The 19,782-nt window shown below is 33.0% G+C and overlaps 1 protein-coding gene across 1 annotated transcript; it reads left to right on the top strand.

The window, feature by feature from the left end:
- Positions 1–2,623: 2,623 nt before the first annotated feature.
- LOC135145759 (transcription factor Sox-3-like) lies at positions 2,624–10,378 on the top strand. The gene is made up of 3 exons (XM_064077907.1): positions 2,624–2,957; positions 9,603–9,922; positions 10,187–10,378. The coding sequence occupies exons 1-3, from the start codon at positions 2,633–2,635 to the stop codon at positions 10,376–10,378; spliced, it is 837 nt and encodes a 278-aa protein (XP_063933977.1). The 5' UTR covers positions 2,624–2,632.
- The last annotated feature ends 9,404 nt before the right edge of the window (positions 10,379–19,782 follow it).

A 19,782-nucleotide genomic window follows, 5' to 3' on the forward strand; every position in this document is an offset into this window, starting at 1 on the left:
GCCCGATACTGTTTATGTGATAATGAGATATTGAGAGTTGAAACGGTTAAGGATCTTGGTGTAGTGTTTGACAAATCTTATACGTTCGAGTACCACATAGAAAGTATTCTCAATAAAGCTATGAGAATGTGTGGATTTGTTAAACGTCAATGCAAAGATTTTAAAAATATACCGGTCGTAATTAAGTTGTACTGTGCATTTGTGAGATCGTCACTCGAATATTGCGGTCTTGTGTGGGATCCTTATTATTCGTGTTCAAATATGCGGCTAGAGAGAGTGCAAAGGAAGTTTGTCAATTTTTTACTTTTTAAACTCAACATAGACAAAAATTTGTACACCTATGAAGAACGGCTCGAGTTAGTGGGTCTAAAATAATCTAATTCATTCTTCTGAAATATTAAGTTCGTTTCGAATAAGAGTACCTAACCATCTTATCCGGGATCCTATACTATTTGAAATCGACTCACACCGGACTAACTACGGAATCCACAGTCCTTTTACTAGAGTGGCACGTGCTTTAAATTCTTTACCATCGGCCATCGACATCTTTAACATTTCATTAAATAGGTTTAAACGGGAGCTTAGGTATTAATTTAGGTTAAGTAATAAGAGTGTGTATTTTTGGTTAAATATTTTTTCTAGATATTTGTACGTTATGTATGTAGATAGTTATTTTCAGTTGGACGTTTGTTAGATGTTGTGTTTTTCAAATTTCTAAAATTGCCTGTATGGTGTAAACTGTTTTTTTGGCAATAAACTAAACTAAACTAAACTAAATATTTGTATCCAAATGGGCATTTCTCCTTAAGAGAAACACAGAATATCAGGTAATAGTGTGTAGATAATATGCACTGTAGTTGGCGGAAACGCTGCGAAATTATCCTAATTACGTGTGAAAAATTATAAACGTATTAGTGAAAAATGATGTGTAGAGGTGGGCGCAAGCTCGTCAAGAAATAATCCGCGTCGAGTCTTTGAATGCATGATCCACCTATTAACGTCATAACGCAATTTCGAGGTGTTGTGCCAATTCATCACAATCCCATTATGACGGGCAACCGACCCGAGAAGTAAACGGCCCAAAAATAAATAATCTCGATCGAGTACCGAGCTGGGTCGGCTTGGGCGCACGTCACAAATCTTAATACGTGCATTAATATGTCACCAGAAACGCGAAATCAATTTATTTTCACCTTTCAGAACTAAAATCGTATTATCATTTCGAGTTCTAGTGGGGAATTTATCATGCAAATGAATGCGCGTGACGTACACGCTGTTAGAATTATGTTGGTATAGGTGGATGGTGAATGTGTACCGTCATAATATACGTCTCTGTAATGAATTTAGAACGCGACGGGAGAATTGGATTCACGGCAAAAATAGGGCTTTGTTAGAAACGCCTTCGGACATTATGTTAACGAGAACTTGAATTTTCAAAAATTGAGAACTGGGAATGTAATAAACTCGCGGCTAAATGTTTCGCATCTGCAATATGCAAATTAATAGTTCCAGATGAATGTGTTTTCTCTGTTATCGACTTTGTAAAAAAAGTATTATTGCTTCAACTATCAGGTACCGAAGTATATTTGACATAAACACTCGCCGTAAGAAAAAAACATTTAGTTATTAGTTTATTAGTTATCTTAAAAATTATAAAACTTAACATTTAAAATATAAAAAAACAGGAATTGGGGGTGCCCATAAATGAAGTCTTGGAAAAACCCGTCCGCATTACTAGACAACGTCGGTATTTACTTGCATACCAACTGCCAATAACCAACTGTATTAAAATTGTATCAAAGTTAAGATTTTGACCAATTACCACGAAAAATGCAGCAAAAATTTTAAAATATGCTATAAATGCAAAAAAATAGTTAAGTGTGCAGAATATGTAAAAATATGCATTTTGCATATTATCCGAGCCTTAGTGATGACGGAGTTATTTGTCAAAATCAATTTTATAATAGTTTCCTACCATTTTTACAAAGTCTGTTGCTCAAGTTGTCAAATCTAATTTAAATTTTTTTGCGTGTCAAGAAAATTTTTGTGTATACTTTTTTTTGTTTTGATTGACACTTCCGACAATTTTTATATAAATTTCACTGTAATGTACTCCTATTATATTTTTAGTGAATAAGACTGCTGTATGTATTCAAAAGAAGGACTGACTGTACACTAAACCACTAGTTTTTCACTAATACGTTTATAATTTTTCACACATAATTAGGATAATTTCGTCTCGTTTCCGCCAGCCACAATACACGGCATTGACAATGTTGTATTTTACTAGAAAAATGATAAAGCGCGAAAATTGCTCCAATTACGCGATGCTACTTGAAAACATGACAATAATGCAAAAATAAATAAATAATTATACACAACACGTATAATGGAGCAATGTCAGCGTAAAAAATTCCGATTCGTATTGCGATCAACAAAACCATCCTATTTTTTTAAGCGACGCGACAATGCCTCTTCTACAATACAATATTGTCAATTGAACAAAGAGATTTAAATCAATGTTTACACAGCGTTAAACATGCCCTGCATCCTTTCAAACGCTCAGTTTGTGCCAAACACATAAACATCGACCATGTCGGATGGTGAAAACGGCGTTCATATCAAGAGACCGATGAATGCCTTCATGGTGTGGTCCAGGATAAGACGCAAACACATCTCGAACGACTACCCGAGGTTGCATAATTCGGAAATATCGAAACTGTTGGGGGCAGAGTGGAAGGTGCTTCCGGAAGCTGAGAAAAGACCGTTTATTGATGAGGCGAAAAGACTGAGGAACCAGCACATGGTTGACCATCCGGATTACAAGTACAGGCCAAGGAGGAAGCCTAAAGTTGAAGGAAAGGATAGTAGGCTGCTTGCACCTAGGTTGCACCAAATGTCTGATCCTTTGCAGCAGGCGTTTAGTAAAGCGTTCTACAATCAAAACATCTTAAGTGGTAAGAAATGTTTCTCAAAAGATTAAGGAGTCGCATTCAGAAAAAAACGTACTTTTGTAAAAGTTGTTCTGCAGTGCATACTAATAGAGGGTTAATAAGTAGTTTATAGTTCATCAGACAGGCAGTGTGTTTTTTTATCCAATTCCTGATTATTTTTGCGTTATTGCTTCGGATTTAATTTTTTCAAAAAGTCTATTGTTCAGAATGAATACAATCTAATAATACGGTTGGTTACACAGTTAACAACTATGTGCAAACGATCAATTAATGCTGCTGTACATAAACCCTTTTTCCGTTTTGTTCATGTTGCTTGTTGGTAACCGAGTCAAAATGTGCGTTATTTTAGTATATTTTAATAAAAATGTGTATAGCATCATTTTTTCCATTTTTTTCAGGTGGTAAATTTTATTTGGTGAAGTAACTAATGTAGGTATTAACAAAATGTTTAAGTCAATGCAATATTTTTTAATTTGAATGCATTAGTTATGTACTAGAAGGTCCCAGAAAGTACTTTTCACTGTATCTCATTTCCAACAAAAAAATCGATAATGTATCTGGTACGATTTCTAAAGTTCTGTAAACGGAAAACAGTGGTGGAAAGCGTGTTCCGAAATTGGCATAAATAATTCAGATATTCATTTTTAAAAATACGCGACGTAAAAATTTCAACAAATTAAACAAAATATGATCATAAACTTAAAAAAATCCTCGTATTATATAGGAAAGTTGTAGACATCTTCTATTTTAAATTAATAAGAATCAGTATGGAGATATTACATTTTGAAAATGTTTAACAACGTCATAAGAGTCATAAAATTTAAAGGGATAAGTGAAACTCCGCCCATGAAAATTTTAATGTGTTTAATTTACCTCTATTTTAACTGGGGAGAATGATAACTTTTTGAAGATATAATCCTTCGTGGTTAACCTTCTTAAAATGATCACTATAAGTCCTGCTTATTTGAAACTTAGTTTCTTAATTCCAGTAAATAATACAATTTTTAAATAAAAAATAATTTAATATTAACGCATCGTGAATGATTACCTAAACTCTAGAAATATTTGATAGGTACAATTACGTGAAGTATACAAAACACAAAAAATTAATCAAATATTTTGATTTGTAAGCTGTTATAATTTTGTGTTTTTCAGCAAAACCTAACCTTAAAAAGAAGCCCAAAACTGCAAAGAATTCCCATTTATACTAAAGCTATATTTGTCTTAAGAAAAAAAATATCTTGAGAATTAAAATTCTTTACTTAGTATTAAAAAATTGGTCGAAGATTATTTCGTTGAACTTCTCTGGCTATGGGAATTTTATATTTTTTTATAAAAACTCTTATAAGTTAAAATAAAAATATATATGTAACGTTAAAGTAAATGTAAAGAACCGTGCGGGCGTATGTTCCAAGATGACGTCATTTTTTAGGAGGGATAAACAAATAAGTTAAGCTTAATGATTTACCATGATTAGGATAACCTTAAAATATTTACAAGATTTCAGAGCAATCGGTTTTGCAGTTTCAAAGCTATATTGCAAAATATTATTATTTAATTCTGAATTTTTTACAAAAATTCTGGATGTGTAGGGTGAAAATTCGATACGGATTCACACACCAGAAGTGAACGAGTATCTTATTTTATAAAATAAAAACATCCTATTCTTGGAAGTAGGAATGATTAGCCAAATTTTAGTTAGCATTTAAGCATCTACATGAATTCCTAATATACATACAAAATGTGACAACGATCGGTCCAGTAGTTTCGGAGATTACTTGTCTAATATAAATGGATACAGACAGCAGACAGACAGACAGACAGACAGACAGACAGACAGACAGACAGATAGACAGACAGACAGACAGACGCAAACGGGGGACCACTTTTTCGTACTCTAGCGGTCATGACACGTGGAGAAAATATGGAAGTGGCAATTCGGCCTATGGACTCTATTACTATACTTCCTTAGCTTACGCTCGGGAAGTAAAAATTGGTCTAAGCTTATTTAGACCGAACTTCCTTCGTCCTAGAAGCACAATCTAAGTTTATTCATTCATTTAGGAAAATTCTAAAATTTATTTCTGCAAATGTAGTTTCTTCGAAAAATTATAAAATTTAATTTTGTGAATTTACTTTTTTTAATGATAACCCCTATAAGAAAAAATAACGATATGTGGACTGTTTAAGTCCGGTATCCACATGTGTCAACTAAGTTTTTCCATTACAAAATTTTGTGATGACATCATCGACATTTTGGCAAGGACACATGTATCAATTTGAATAGATGTAATGTAGTACTATAGGTACTTAATAATATCAGAAACAGTAAAAATAATGGAAATACGGCGGTATCGTTATCTAACACGTTATCTTTCATTTAAAAGTTAAAGCTCCACTCACATATGTACGAATCCCGTTTGTAGAATTTCGTTTTATGTAGGTATCTAAAGAAGTAGAAAAATAGACAATAAAGACTATAATAAGTAATAAGAAACAAAATCAAAGTGGATTCATAAACTGCAAGTACAATAATATATTATTTTATAAAATTTAATTACCTGATGTCATCAAATTGGTGAGGGTGATTAACAGACGACAGACGGATAACAAACAGACGCAGGCAGACGAAAACGGAAGACCTAGTTTTATTTCCCGAGCGTAAGCTAAGGAAGTATTGAAATCGAGTTTATAGTCCGATTCTTGTGTTCTCGACCTTTCATTATTCCTAGAGGACGAAGAAATAGGTGTCCTGTTTCCGTCTGTCTGTCTGTCTGTCTGTCTGTCCGCCGTCTGTATCAATTGTTATTATACAGATAATCTCTGAAACTACCCGACCGATTGTTATCAAATTTTATACCTGTATATGGTAAAACGCTAACCAAACTTTGTCTAATCATGGCCACCAATAATGTAATGACTAATGATCTTAGCTCAAAATTGTACATAGTAAATGGGTCTTAAATTGAAATAACATAGTTTTAAACGTGCAGTTTATGAATCGGTGTTGAGTTTTTACCAGAGACAAATTTTTGAGAAAAAAGTCAAAATATTATAACAACATTTTGTAATTTAATTTTGAATCTGCAAAACCTAATACTTCGAAATCTTGTAGACGTGTCAAAGGTATCGTGGCACAGTAAATTCTTAATCAAAATATATGTATTTGTTTGACGTCATCTCAAAATTTTTCCGAATAAATCCTAATTAAAATGTGCGAAATATGATGAGTCTATTTATTGTTGCATTCATGTTTCTTAGAAGTGTTTATACAGGGTAACTGAAAAAAGTTAATGAATGAGTCAGTTTATTTTATTGATTAAATCAGGAACGGCTCCAGAAAATTTGTGAATACAGTACTGTTATTTTTAGTATTACACTGCACTCATCTAACCTGATATACCTGTCCTTGCCAAAATTACAATTTTTCGAAAAAGCTGGGTATGTTTCATTGTACTTCAGGGGCGAGGGAAGTTTTGTCGAAATAACTTTCGACTAAATTTTCATACTCTAGGGATCATAAAACGCTTAGAAACCACAAAACTTACCGTCGGCAAGTAAAAAACGCAGCTAAAAAACCCGCAATCCTTAGACATTTATAAATTCATGTATATATTTAATATGAAAAATTGGTCTAAAGAGTTTAGACAGTACTTCCCTCGCTGGCGGAAACGTGACGACTGCATGCCTATTTTTTTTTCGCAGTAGATTTCAAAGCATTCGGTTTTGTAGTTCCTGAATAAACCAATAAAATAAATTTACGCATTCATTATTTTTTTGAGTCACCCGGTATATGCAAATTCAAAAATATGAATGGAATGATAAATTACTAGTACAGACTCATCATATTTTATATATTCTAGATACGATTTATTCGGCAAACTTTTGAGCTGGCGTCATCAGTTTTTTGGAGAAGATAACCAAATATATTTTGACAAAAAATTTATTATGCCCTTTATAACCTTAAAACATCTGCAAGATTTCAAAACATTCGGGGCTGTAGTTCCTGATTAAATCAATAAAATACATTTACGCATTCATTAATTTTTTTGGGTCACCCTGTATATGCAAATCCAAAAAATATGAATGGAATGATAAATCACAAGAAGAGACTCATCATATTTTATACATTTTAGATAGGATTTATTCAGCCAAATTTTGTGGTGACGTCATAAATTTTTTAGAGGGATGAGCAAATACATTTTGATCAAAAACTTACCATGCTTATGATAACCTTAACATATCTTTAAGATTTCAAAGCATTCGGTTTTGTAGTTCCTGAGTAAATCAATAAAATAAATTTACGCATTCATTAATTTTTTTGAGTCACCCTGTATATGCAAATTCAAAAAATATGAATTGAGTGATACATCACAAGTACAGACTCATCATATATTGTACATTTTAGATAGGAGTTATTCGGCGAACTTTTGAGCTTACGTCATCAAGTTTTTGGAGGGGATAACCAAATATATTTTGACTAAAGATTTATGATGCTCTTTATAGCCTTAAAACATCTGCAACATTTCAAAACATTCGGGATAGCAGATTCAAAATTAAATTGCAAAATGATGTTTTATAATTTTGTTTTTTTTTCCAAAAATCTGGACGTTTCGGGTAAAAACTCAATTTGGAGTCGTAAACTACATGTGTAGGAATATGTTATTTTATACCATTTAAAACCCATTTACTATGTACAATTTTGAAGTGACGTCATCGCATTAGTGGTGGGGATGATTAGACAAATTTTGGTTAGCGTTTTACCATCTACATGATATTCCTAATATAAGTAGGTACAAAATTTCACAACAATCGGTCCAGTATTATCGGAGATCATCTGTCTAATAAAAATCCGGGACGGCAGACAGACGGACAGACGGACAGACGGATAGACGGACAGACGGACAGACGGACAGACGGACAGACGGACAGACGGACAGACGGACAGACGGATAGACGGACAGACGGACAGACGGACAGACAGACGGAAATGGCAGACCTATTTCTTCGTCTTCTAGGGGTCATGCATGATCGAGAAAACGTAAAAGTAGACAGTCGGCCGATGGACTCGATTACAATACTTCCTTTGCTTACGCTCGGGAAGTAAAAATTGAAACAATCACAATCAAGTGAGTTACAACAGTTAAGTGAATTATTTTTATAAATAAAAACATTATCGTATACTCAGAATTTCGGAAAAGTTAGGTAAATCGATTTAGGCCATGAACTAAATCACTATACTTATTCACTTATTATTTTAGACATACTGTATAAACAAGTCTATAAAATGTGTTTGCGTTATTAAACTACAAATAGAGGAGCATATTATACTATAAATTTCAAACGAGATTTATTTAAAAAAAAATTGAAATAACGTAATCAAATTTTTTAATGAATGCTTATTAGCGATGTACACTTATCTCTACCACATTTTTAGTAAAGATAGTAATACAAATTTTGATTTCTGTTTTACTGTTTAATTGATCGTCCGTCTCATAAAATCGGCAATAAAAGACAGACGACAAAAAACAGAGATGCCAAGAACGGACTACAGACAGATGGGAATGGAGGTCGTACTTTTTCCTATTCTAGGTGCTCTAAAACGAAAAAAACGGTTTACATATTAGCATCTAAGTCATTACTGTTTTAATATTTCAGAGTTTAACATTAGATGAAAATCCAAAAAAAAAAAAAATTAGGTTATAGAAAGTATTTAATTGAGACAATCTAGCAAACAAATCACTTTTCTTAGTCACTGAAATTAAAGGTAACTCCTCATTTTATTATTATACGGAGACTACACTAAAAATTTGGATGGTTTGATTTCCAAAATACGGGTGAATTGGTCGTAGTACCTGTATTACTTCATTATTAATAAAGCTTGCCTAATAGAAACTCGTTTTTATTCAGTTTTACAGGGTGTTTTCTATGCAGCAAAAATTCCTTCCTTTATTTTAAGATTTTTTTATACTATAAAAATACTTTGTTTAGAAGATACGGGACTATAAAAGTAAAATAAAACTACTCGATTCCCAGAATTAAATCTCTTGGAGATATATTTATAGGGCCATTTGAAAACATTACTGTGCACTACACCGTTAGAAAATAGAGAATATTTGAAAAATCGAGTAATTGAAGGATGCAGAGGAAAACAAACAACCCTGGTATTTTTTAAAAAGTTTGGCTGTCAATAAAGAGAAAATTGAATGCATACAAACGGTGATAGCCATTTTCAGCAATTTTTGTAGCGCCCTGTATCTTCAAAACATATAATTCAAAGATCTATCAAAATGGACAAAAATTTTACTAAAAATTATTTTAAAACGTTTCACATTAGGCAGGTTTAGTAGAAGGTTTCTACTTTTAATAATCAATAAATTGCATTAGGTTACCAAACACCATTTTACAAAAAAAGTTTTCTTAATATTCATACTCCATTTTTGTAGATGAAATATTCACTTCGAAAAAAAAAATTACAGTTCCAGAGGATATATGCCAGATGATTAATATTTCTAAGAATTCTGGTAAAAACTTCTGAAGAAACATTAAAAGCTGACGCTCTCCCACTTTCACTTTTTTTTATGTTATTTTTCTCTATAATATTAATCTTCCACTTACCAATTATAAAGGTTATTTTTATAATTACAGAGGGCGAATCTTCGGTAATAACACTTAACACCCCTCAAGTGGTCGAGCAGAAACCGAATTTTGCCTTGAGAACCCTATCAGAATTTGACCCAAACTACCAACCGTCTATCACATTTCCAACGATGGACATAGCTTCAGAACCCATGAATGTGCGTTTATCTTATCCAACCTACACCGGAAGATCCCAAGAACTGGAGAAACAAAACTTTCAACCATCTTTGCCGCCATACACCACCCTAGCAGAAAGCGTTCACCATCGAGCCCTTCTTAGAGCAGCCTCAATTTACGCTTATCACGACCTAGCTACAAATTCCGTTCCTGTTTATTTTCCACCCTTGTAACAAGCCTGCGTATGTTTTTTAAATAAAACGAAATGCCATTAGTGACTTGGTGTGCTTTACACTGCAGTGATAATTAGTTCGATTATTTTCCGAATGCAAAGGGGGACTGAGCTGGAAACAATGGTAGAAAAATGTTGGTGTTGAACAAAGCTTTAATTAACAAAACCCATTACACATCGCGATAATTAAAAAAGTCACCGGCAGACGTAAACAGGAGTATTGTGATCGGTTTATCTCGTCTAGATGGGTATTATATGGGGTGTCACGTGTCTGTTGGGGCGTGATAAGAAAATTCCCCGGAGACTCGGTTCCTGCTGCATATTAAACCTATTTGTGTTGGAGGGAATCGATCGCCACCTAGGTGTGGAAGACTGCATTAGCTGGAGTTTGTTGTTCCTGGAATTGATGGGGAAGATGTCCCGCCAATCGTGTTAATTATTATTTGTCTGTATTCTTTTGAATAGATAATAAATAACATTGTATTTATTTTTCCTATCGTAGATTATCTTGTAGTGTAGGTATGCGACAATTACAAATTTTGGACAGAACAAGGCTGTATTAAATTTATTCTGATGAAATTAGTTGTAACTTCAGTTTGAGTTAGAAGAAAGAAAGGTGTTTCGACCCTATCCAAAAACTCTCTTTGTAACCAAAGCATAACTAGATTTTTCTCTTTTTAAACCGTTTTCTTCGTATCAACATGTAAATACTTTTAGTTTTAAAATCAGTAAAAGTAAAATTTGTCTCTTTCTTGGAAAGCGTTCTATTCAACTACATACATTGGAAAATTTAAAAATTGTTTAGAATAATCCTGAGGCAAATTTTTGAACTTTTTTAAACTATCTGTCTAATCTAAGTGGACATTTTGTTTTCGTAAGTGAACGCCAAATTGACGTATAACAACAATAAACATTTTTTAGTGATTTTTCTCGAAACTAGAAAACGTGTTTGCACGGATCTTAAAAAACTCCGGGAGTTCCACGAACTGTAGCGGTTTCCCCCTCCACTCGTTGTTGAAGCTCTTAGATAATTTCTGGATGCTGTTGATTTTCATAAACTAACTGTGTACTATATCAAAGCAACGTAGAACTTTTTTCTTGAGAGTTGAGATTTAAGTTCTCAGTTCTTCAACTTATTTGCCTTCTTAATTTTAGCATTGTCCATTTTTTCCTTCTAACCTGACTTATTGTCTTGACTTTCATCAGGACTTCCTTCGATTTCCTTTAGTATGCGTGTTTTTCTTTTCGGCAAACCTATCACATTAAGGAAAAAATGTTTACTCTTTGTTTGTCAAAGTCAAAATATTAACAACTACTCCACTACGTAAGTAAGTACATATCGAAAACCGCATTAGCTCGGTTTGTTCGTGGAATCGATGGGAAGATCTCCCGCTGATTGTGCGAATGCGCCTTTACTCGTTTGTATTCTTTTACGTTGGCATATTACGAATTGCCAGCACACAAAACCGACAACTAAGTTATTAACTAGAATATATGCAACAATGCAATTCTGTAATGAATACCGTGTATTCACCGTGCACCTGCGATACTCTAAATTGGTAATTAGCGAGTGAAGTCGGTGTGAAATCCGCCGCAGTTCTCACAGTCGAATGGACAATAATATAATCACGATGTGGATGGGGGCGACAACGCGAATAGGTATAAGCTGGCGATGACGAGGTTTCCGTTGGAGCTTTTTCTTGACAAAAAGGTGACAGAAAATGTGACGAAGTTGGATGAACTAATACCCTAACAATTTAGCTAGTGCATACACTTCTATAATGAAGTACGTAAAATGTGAATTTATCTTGCTATTTTGTTGGAGAACAATCTAGATCTACAACAAAGGGCAAAAAGTTGATATGTTTTCAAAAATTTTAGAATACATAGAGAGTCTCTTTTGAAAAAAATAGTTTCAACGACTTAAAGTCTACAATGAAATTTATGTAAATAAGTACAAATACATATCGGGTGTCTAATTAAAAAACTGGTCAAGAGGGCCGCTTCTTATTTTAATTTTTTTTGTCGTATGTCGTAGTGTTTGTCATTGTGTTCCAGTCGATGTGACAATCACATGAATGGTTTCAAAATTCGTTTCAGAAACGACATACGGAAAATAACAAAAGATTTTGGTCAGATTTTTATTTAGACACTCGATATATGATTTAGACGACGTAAAACATGTTCTTTTAAAACTATTATGTGCTAAGTATATAACAGTATGCCTTGCTACTTAGATTTTATTACATTAATTTTTCCTGTCCCTTGTGTATGAAGTTATGAACTTGTTTCATCTACTGTCGATTTCTGTCTGACAATGTCTACAACTGTGCTTGTTCACTGATCCAAGGATTTCAGCAAAAAGTTGATTATCACAAAACAGGAGACTGTTGATGAAGTTAGAATAGTAGTTTATCATGTTCATCATCGATTCTAAAAATTCCCTTTTATAATCAAATCGTCTTCATTCAATTTTTGTAGCGGGTTGTTTTGTAGGGTTGATATTTCCGCGTTTCAAGATTTCCAGATTCTCTACTCATCATGTGATTAGTCGACTGCAGTACCAAAATTTTTCGATTTTAATACGACACTAAAGCACTTTGGTTCACATTTTAGTTCATTTGTGAAGTAGGTAAGTACTGCAATAAATTGATGCTTGCTATTTTTATCAAATAAGTTTTAATTTTTTAAACTCAGTTAGACTTGTGCGCATTTAGAATGTACTAGCCCCGCCCACCCGCCCTCTGTTTTCTTAGAGGGTATATTATTTGCCAAAATCAGTCTTATTTTAGCAAGTACTAATACCGCCCACCCGCCCTTTATTTTCTTAGATGGTTTGTCATAAGCCAAAATTAGTTTTATCTTAGCCTGTACTGTATCTGTGAAATCGTCGATTACGTGTGAGCATGAATTTCATTAAAAATATGTCATTCGTTCCCTAGCACCAAATCCTACTAATCATTAACTAGAGAAAATAAAGTTTCTTCGGTTTTAGAAAAAAGTGATTCCCTTATGTCATGAATTACACACCGATTTCAGTTTTGTCTAATCTCTCGAAAATCTTTGAATCTATCTTCTTTATGTAGATTTTTTATACACTGGTTAATCATCTCTCCGCACCAACATGGTTTCATAAAGAAACAATTTAGCCACTTTTTCACAGTTTGTCACAAAAACACGTAATGTAGAGGGACAGGTTGATGTAATAAGGTATATACAAATATTAGACAAGATTTTGATCAAATTGATTGTTCCGTTCTTATTAAGAAGCTAAAAGTTTTTGGTTTTTCTACTTCTTTGTGTAACTTGATACTTTTCTATTTACGTAATCGGGAACATGTAAACGTTCATCGTTAGGATAGAACTTTACAATATACTGCAACCTCTAGGGTATCACAAGAGTCCAATCAAGGTCCCTTATTGTTTTTACTTTTTATAAATGAAACTATATATAAACTATATTGTGACACACTATTTTACGATGGCGATTTAAAATTGTTTAGTGGAATTAACAACTCCAAAAGTTGCTTGTTCTTGAAATATAATTTAGATAAATATTACACAAAAAAAGTCTGGAAAAATCAGTATCCTACCTATCTAAATATCAGCAAGCCTAAAGGGGTTTTCTAAAATTCTTATTTTTTTCGCAACAAGGTTATTTATCCGCCAAGAAACTTCGAGCATTCCATCTCTTTAAACCTATTTGCAGTATAGTCTCTAGAAGCAAGGAGATTGGTTCTGTCCATTGCATTTTTAACTACATGTGCTACAGCTTCTAGCGCAAGTAGTGACCTATTACTGCTGGAAAGTTGAAGGAAATTATTAAATCTCAAAAAAGAATTAGTTTTTATTACCAAAACACTGGTGGCTTAAGGTCTAAATTAAAGGATGTCGCAATTGAGGTTAACTCTTGTGTTTATGACGTTATTATTATTTCCTTGGCTTAGTGATAACATTACTCGTTCCGAATTAAATTTAAACTATAATATAATTTGTCTGAGAATATTTAGCAGGTACTCATAAAATAATGGTCATTTCCGTTCATGAGTAACGATGGTCCCTGTCCGGACTTGGATTATTCTGCTTTCTAACATCTGGGAATTACCGCGACGCGACAACTTGAGTTGTAAATATCTCTTGCTATTGTACTAGTGTCCGTCTCGTTATTGCCAATACAATTTTACAGAGTACAATGAAATTTCCAAAACTATAAATGACACAGATCTAAAGATTAGTTTATCTAATATTTTTGATGAAATTTCAAAACTGAAATCTTCGTGTAAGTACTCCAAGTATTCTTATAAAAAACTGTAAGTTTGCTCTTTGTTCAAAATTGCTTATAGTTGTTTGCAACATTTTTGAGGAATGGTATTTTCTCTAAAATATGGAATGACAGCTACGTTATTCCAATTTTTACATCTGGTAAACGTAACATAGTTGAAAATTACAGAGGTGTATGTTGTCAATCAGCAGTTCCAAAATTACTTGATTCCATTGTAACTAGTCAACTTCAATGGGCTTCGTCTTCAATTATCTCATCTAAACAACATGGTTTCGTCACTAACAGGTTTACACTGTCGAGTCTTCTTGAATATGGATAATTTCTAAACGAAGCATTTACTAAAAATTGACAAGTCAATTCAGTGTACACTGATTTCGCAAAAGCGTTCGATCGCGTTTATCACAGATTATTTATTACTTTTAAAGTTGGATAAACTTAGTTTCAAAGATAACACTATTAAGTGCTTAACATCTTTTCTGTCAGGCTGGTGCCAACAAGTTCCTATTGGTTACTTTATGTCATCGTCTTTCTATGTTTCATCTGGTGTTCCGCAAGGTAACCGTTGCGGACCCGTTCTATTTCTATTATTCATAAACAGTGTTGGGCAGTATCTAGATACTTGTATCTAAATAAAGTATCTAGATACATTTTTGGGTATCTAGTATCTGCATCTAGATAAAATCGAATTGAAGCACAAAATATCTGTATCTAGATACAAAATTAATGGCGCAGATACAGATACATTTTTTTATTTCACTTTTTTTCAGCAGTTCTTAGTTGAGCTATACTAATAGTAATTTTTGATAGTTCATGTTGGTGATTTTGGTCACATAAACAAAAATAGACCTAAGAGGTCCACTAATAGTGTTCTGTCACGGAAATTTTCATATTTTAAATTCCATCATTTCCTACATTGTAGCCTTCAGTACTTATACATCTTTAAATATAATCCTGAGGGGTAATAAATCTAAGCTATGGTAAGATGGTATTTTAAAAACCATAAACCACAATTCACTATTCACTGCGTTTTACGCTTATCGGGGCAATGCATTTTATCTGTGTACCTGAGCAACCCGTGTCCGGTAGGCCCGCTGGTTGTATTTGTGTTATTAAATAAGAGTAATTTTAATAGTAAAAATATTTGTTTAAGGTATGTTATTATTTTTAGAAAATAATAATTGCGTGTTACATAATGATTAATTTTTTCAATTACCACAAATTAGTTCTGTAATCGACTAATCGAATGTACAATAAATACATTTCTCTCGGATAAATCGCATATTTGTTACTGTTTTATACCTTTATTTTTCAGACAAATGTAGCATCTTTTCCTGTTGCCACATGTGTCATTTCTTCACTTTTTCATTGTTGGACCTAACTCGAGGCGGGCTTGGCAGGTCCGTTTTGCCCTAGAATGTGCCGATTATGTTTAAGTGTAAATCTTGGGCAATAAAATTAATATTTTTACGACCCTCGGTAGAATAATTTATCGTGATATATTCTCAGAAATCGTGAAACGAGATTAAAATAAAATGAGTTTCAACAAAAATCTGAAAATTTAAAGTCGCACTCTGGTGATTCCGGCCTGCCAGGCAGCCTTTGATCCTATAAAGGGTTTAAATACCTTTTTAAGAAATTTTACTTATTTTGCCTTAAACGGAACCAGCAATTCTTCCTAAAATGTATATACCTGCCGCACCGGGATAAACGATTACCGGACATGGTCATAAAAACATCGTAAGCCAATACTGAAGAATAATAATTTATGACAGGTTGCCGACAATAGACCTTCAGCACAGAATAATCATTTCCCGTATTCTTTTGAATTATTAATTTTAATGCTGGAGATAATTATTAGATATACTCAAACACAATTTGGACACTGTAGTATGGGAATAAAAATAAAAAAAATATTCTTTTTAAGCGTACGTAATAAATATTGCCCAATTTGCGACACATCAAACACCGAAGCGATGGCCTATTTGCAGGAAAAAAGGAAAGATTTTTCAGTCTTGAATAACTATGCTACAGTAAAATGTTTATTTTTTAAATTTAGTACCACAATCCCTTCTTCTGCACCTGTGGAACGGGTGATTAGTAGCGGAAACCAAATTCTGACACCAAGAAGAAATAATTTAGGTGATAATACGTTCGAAATGTTGTCAATTTTAAAAAATTCATTAAACAATACATTAAAAAATACGTAAACATGTTTTCAGTTATTTTATTCGCCAAAGCTTCAAAAAGTATCTGTTTTCTTGTATCTGTATCTAGATACATTTCGAAAAAATTGAAAACAATCTGTATCTAGATACTTTTATCTTCCATATATCTATATCTATATCTAGATAATTTTAAAAGTATGTCCCCAACACTGTTCATAAATGATTCAACGCAATGTTTTACGATGACAATCTAAAGATCTTTAAATTTATTCGAGTCACACAAGATTTAGAACAAGTACAATTGGACCTTGACAAGCTCTTTGATTGGTGCAATAACAACTTACTCCCCTTAAATTTAGATAAATGTTATATTATGTCAACTATTAACATAAAATCTAATATCTGTTTTAGTTACAGAATAACCGAATAAGCGTAGTATTAAACGTCTTACTCAAATTGAGGATTTTCGACTCATCACTCTCATTTAAAAGTGATTATTCTTATACATATATTTAAAAAAGCTTTAAACATGTAGGGGTTTATTTGGTGAAATGGTCATGAGCTATCGCCTTTGGGCCTCAAAAGTTTATATTGCTCCTTAGTTCGGTCACACTTAGATTATCTTCATCTGTTCTTTTAAATTCCAAATTTCGTTGTTATATACCAGTAGATTTTAGTTAATTATTGATTGTTGTGAATTGTTTAGTTAATTTAGTTCAATAATTGTAGAATTTAAATTGGAGATTCCGTTATAAATAAATTAAAATTAAATCTAAATTGCACAATCATTTCATAGACACTTTCGAACTATTAGCATATCTTGTACCACCAGACCATGCAAACTTAATGATAGAAATGTATGATCCAATAAACATTAATATTATTAACACTTATTTACGCTGAATTTCACTTAAACCTACTAGAATATCGCTTAGAATAATGATCGCACCCTAGTTTACATTTTGACATATGTCAAGAATACATGACAACATCTCCAAAACTTCGTAATTTTTTTGGCACTAATAAAATTTATTTAAGAAATGTAAAGTTAGCTTCGTATCTTGTTGCACCAAGCTAATATAAGCTATTTTTAAAATATTTAACCGTCCTTTATGTGTCTTTTAATTCCCGACCGTTATCACTTGCTTTCAAATTTTAAAGCGTGACGATGACATCAAATTATTGGATCACATGGTATATAGACTCAATACTCAATAACACAAAGAATTTTCTGTGCTTTTTGTGCTTTACGTAGCTTGCCTAACAATGCTACGAAAAATATATCTCGATCGTAATAATAAGAAGAGCGAATTATGATGTCCTCACAAAGCGAATTACTCAAGCAAAAATCAATAGATTGGTAAAATTTAGTCGTCGGTTTAAAGGAAGAGTCCTCGTGTCTCCGACGGACACTTGTAATGACATAACGACAATACGCCGATGACAGACCCGTCCACCCATTAAAATCGGTCGACAATGAAAAACCGACCGCCTCTAAGCACTTACTGTTAAACATATATTAAATTCCATATCGCATTTAATATCAAAGGAACTAAACAAGATATTTCATATATGAGCTTTAGAAAGAGAAGAGAGCCGTTTGTGATTGTGCGAGAACCGTGGCCAATCCAGGAAGGGAAAATGCTTTCCGCCACAATAATTGTTTTATTCGCTCACAAAGCAGCGAGTCTGCTCGCCGTTTTCAACCCCCTTGCGCACGACCAACATCCGATCTCATCTCGCTCAGGTGTTTGTAATGCGACGACAAAACACTGAAAATGTCAAACTTCATTTCGACGGCCTCGTTAAATACGTAACTCTACCGGAAAAAATCCGATATGGGGCGGAGGAGGAGAAGGAATTAGAAAAGGTTGTTAGGGGATCACTCGGATCAGGGTTACAGCGATGCAGAAGCTGATGTGAAAAGTTTGCTGTTTATGTTTATTATCTCCATTCCACACATAAATTTAATTCTGGACTTTATTATCCTTGTTATGTGCGCTGGCGAGCTCGTTATTTATTTCTTGGAGTGAAGTTCCACTCTACGTTATTAAACGCGACAAAATGTACCTTAGGTACGGAAGCAGTTGGAAGAGTTCTGGAAAGGAAACTCTCGAAAAGAGTAAACTTGCGAAGAACGTGAAAGTTCAGAGGTTAGTCAATATGGTAGTAGGTTTAAGGAGAAGAAGAAAAGTGACACAGTTACCGCCCCCCTGCTACCTGAAATCAGAAAAAAAAATAATATAAGCATTTATAAATACTCGTAATTTAAAACAAATAGCGATAACGCTTGTCGAGATTGTAGATGTGAGGGTGAAACAGAGAAACTAAAGTAAACGACATTTTCTACGAATTACAACAACCGGATCACAATGCGATGGTCCAGACTTTTTTATTTATGTTTTATAAATTAAATTATGGATTGGACTCATTACTATACTCCCATGGCTTACGTTCAATAAGTTAAAATGACCTTTCAGCAATAAATCGAAGTGTTTATCTTTATACATCGGAAGAATGTCACGCAGAAATTAGTTTGATTTGAATGAGTTTGTCGTCTCATAACAGAGGAATAAAATTGTTAATTAAGCCACAGTCAATCAAAATGTTCTGGATCTTATTTATAACTCTTATTTATTCATTATTAATTAAAAACGTGGTATTCTCACATTTTCAACTATTCGATTTTGCAGTTCCTGATTTAATCCATAAAATATTTTGATTCATTCATTATCTTTTTTTGTCACACTGTATATGCAAATATAAAGGCAATGATAAATCAGAAGTACAGACTCATCATATTTTCTACATTTTCGATAGGATTTACTCGGTAGAATTCTGAAATGACGTCATCAATTTTTTGGGGGCATAAACAGATAGATTTTGATTAAAAAATTTAATATTGATACCATTTAGCGGTTCATAACAGGCTCAGGTCGGTTATCAAATTAAATCGGAGAGATCCTGGAGATCTCATCCCCTTAAACGCCTTGTCAAGCTGCGTTATTAATAATCACAAGTTATCATTTGCCGTATAATTTCACACTTCAATAGATCTTTTTGCTATAGGTTTTTAAGGATCACTGATAAGATTAGATATATTTATTTTCACAAAAAAATTAGTTTACGATAAAGGACGTCCCTATTGATTTCTATATTAGATAAACTAAATACCATAATCATGAAAAAATATTTATAAGTTAATTTTAGTATAAAATTGGCTTGTTTCTATTTTTTTTTTATTACTAGTGTCGTTTCTATTTTTAAGCGCTATAATATGGGCGTGAAGTACAATTAAAAAATGATATACTCTAAATTAGTTAAAATATGGTAAAAACTAGTTACATTCTCTATCGTCCTAGAAGAACCCGAATAGAAAAATGCGGAGATGTA

Source organism: Zophobas morio, unplaced genomic scaffold (genome assembly GCF_036711695.1).
Source record: "Zophobas morio isolate AGI-343-1 ecotype UQ-CSIRO unplaced genomic scaffold, CSIRO_AGI_Zmor_V1 ptg000005l, whole genome shotgun sequence".
Classification (NCBI taxonomy): domain Eukaryota; kingdom Metazoa; phylum Arthropoda; class Insecta; order Coleoptera; family Tenebrionidae; genus Zophobas; species Zophobas morio.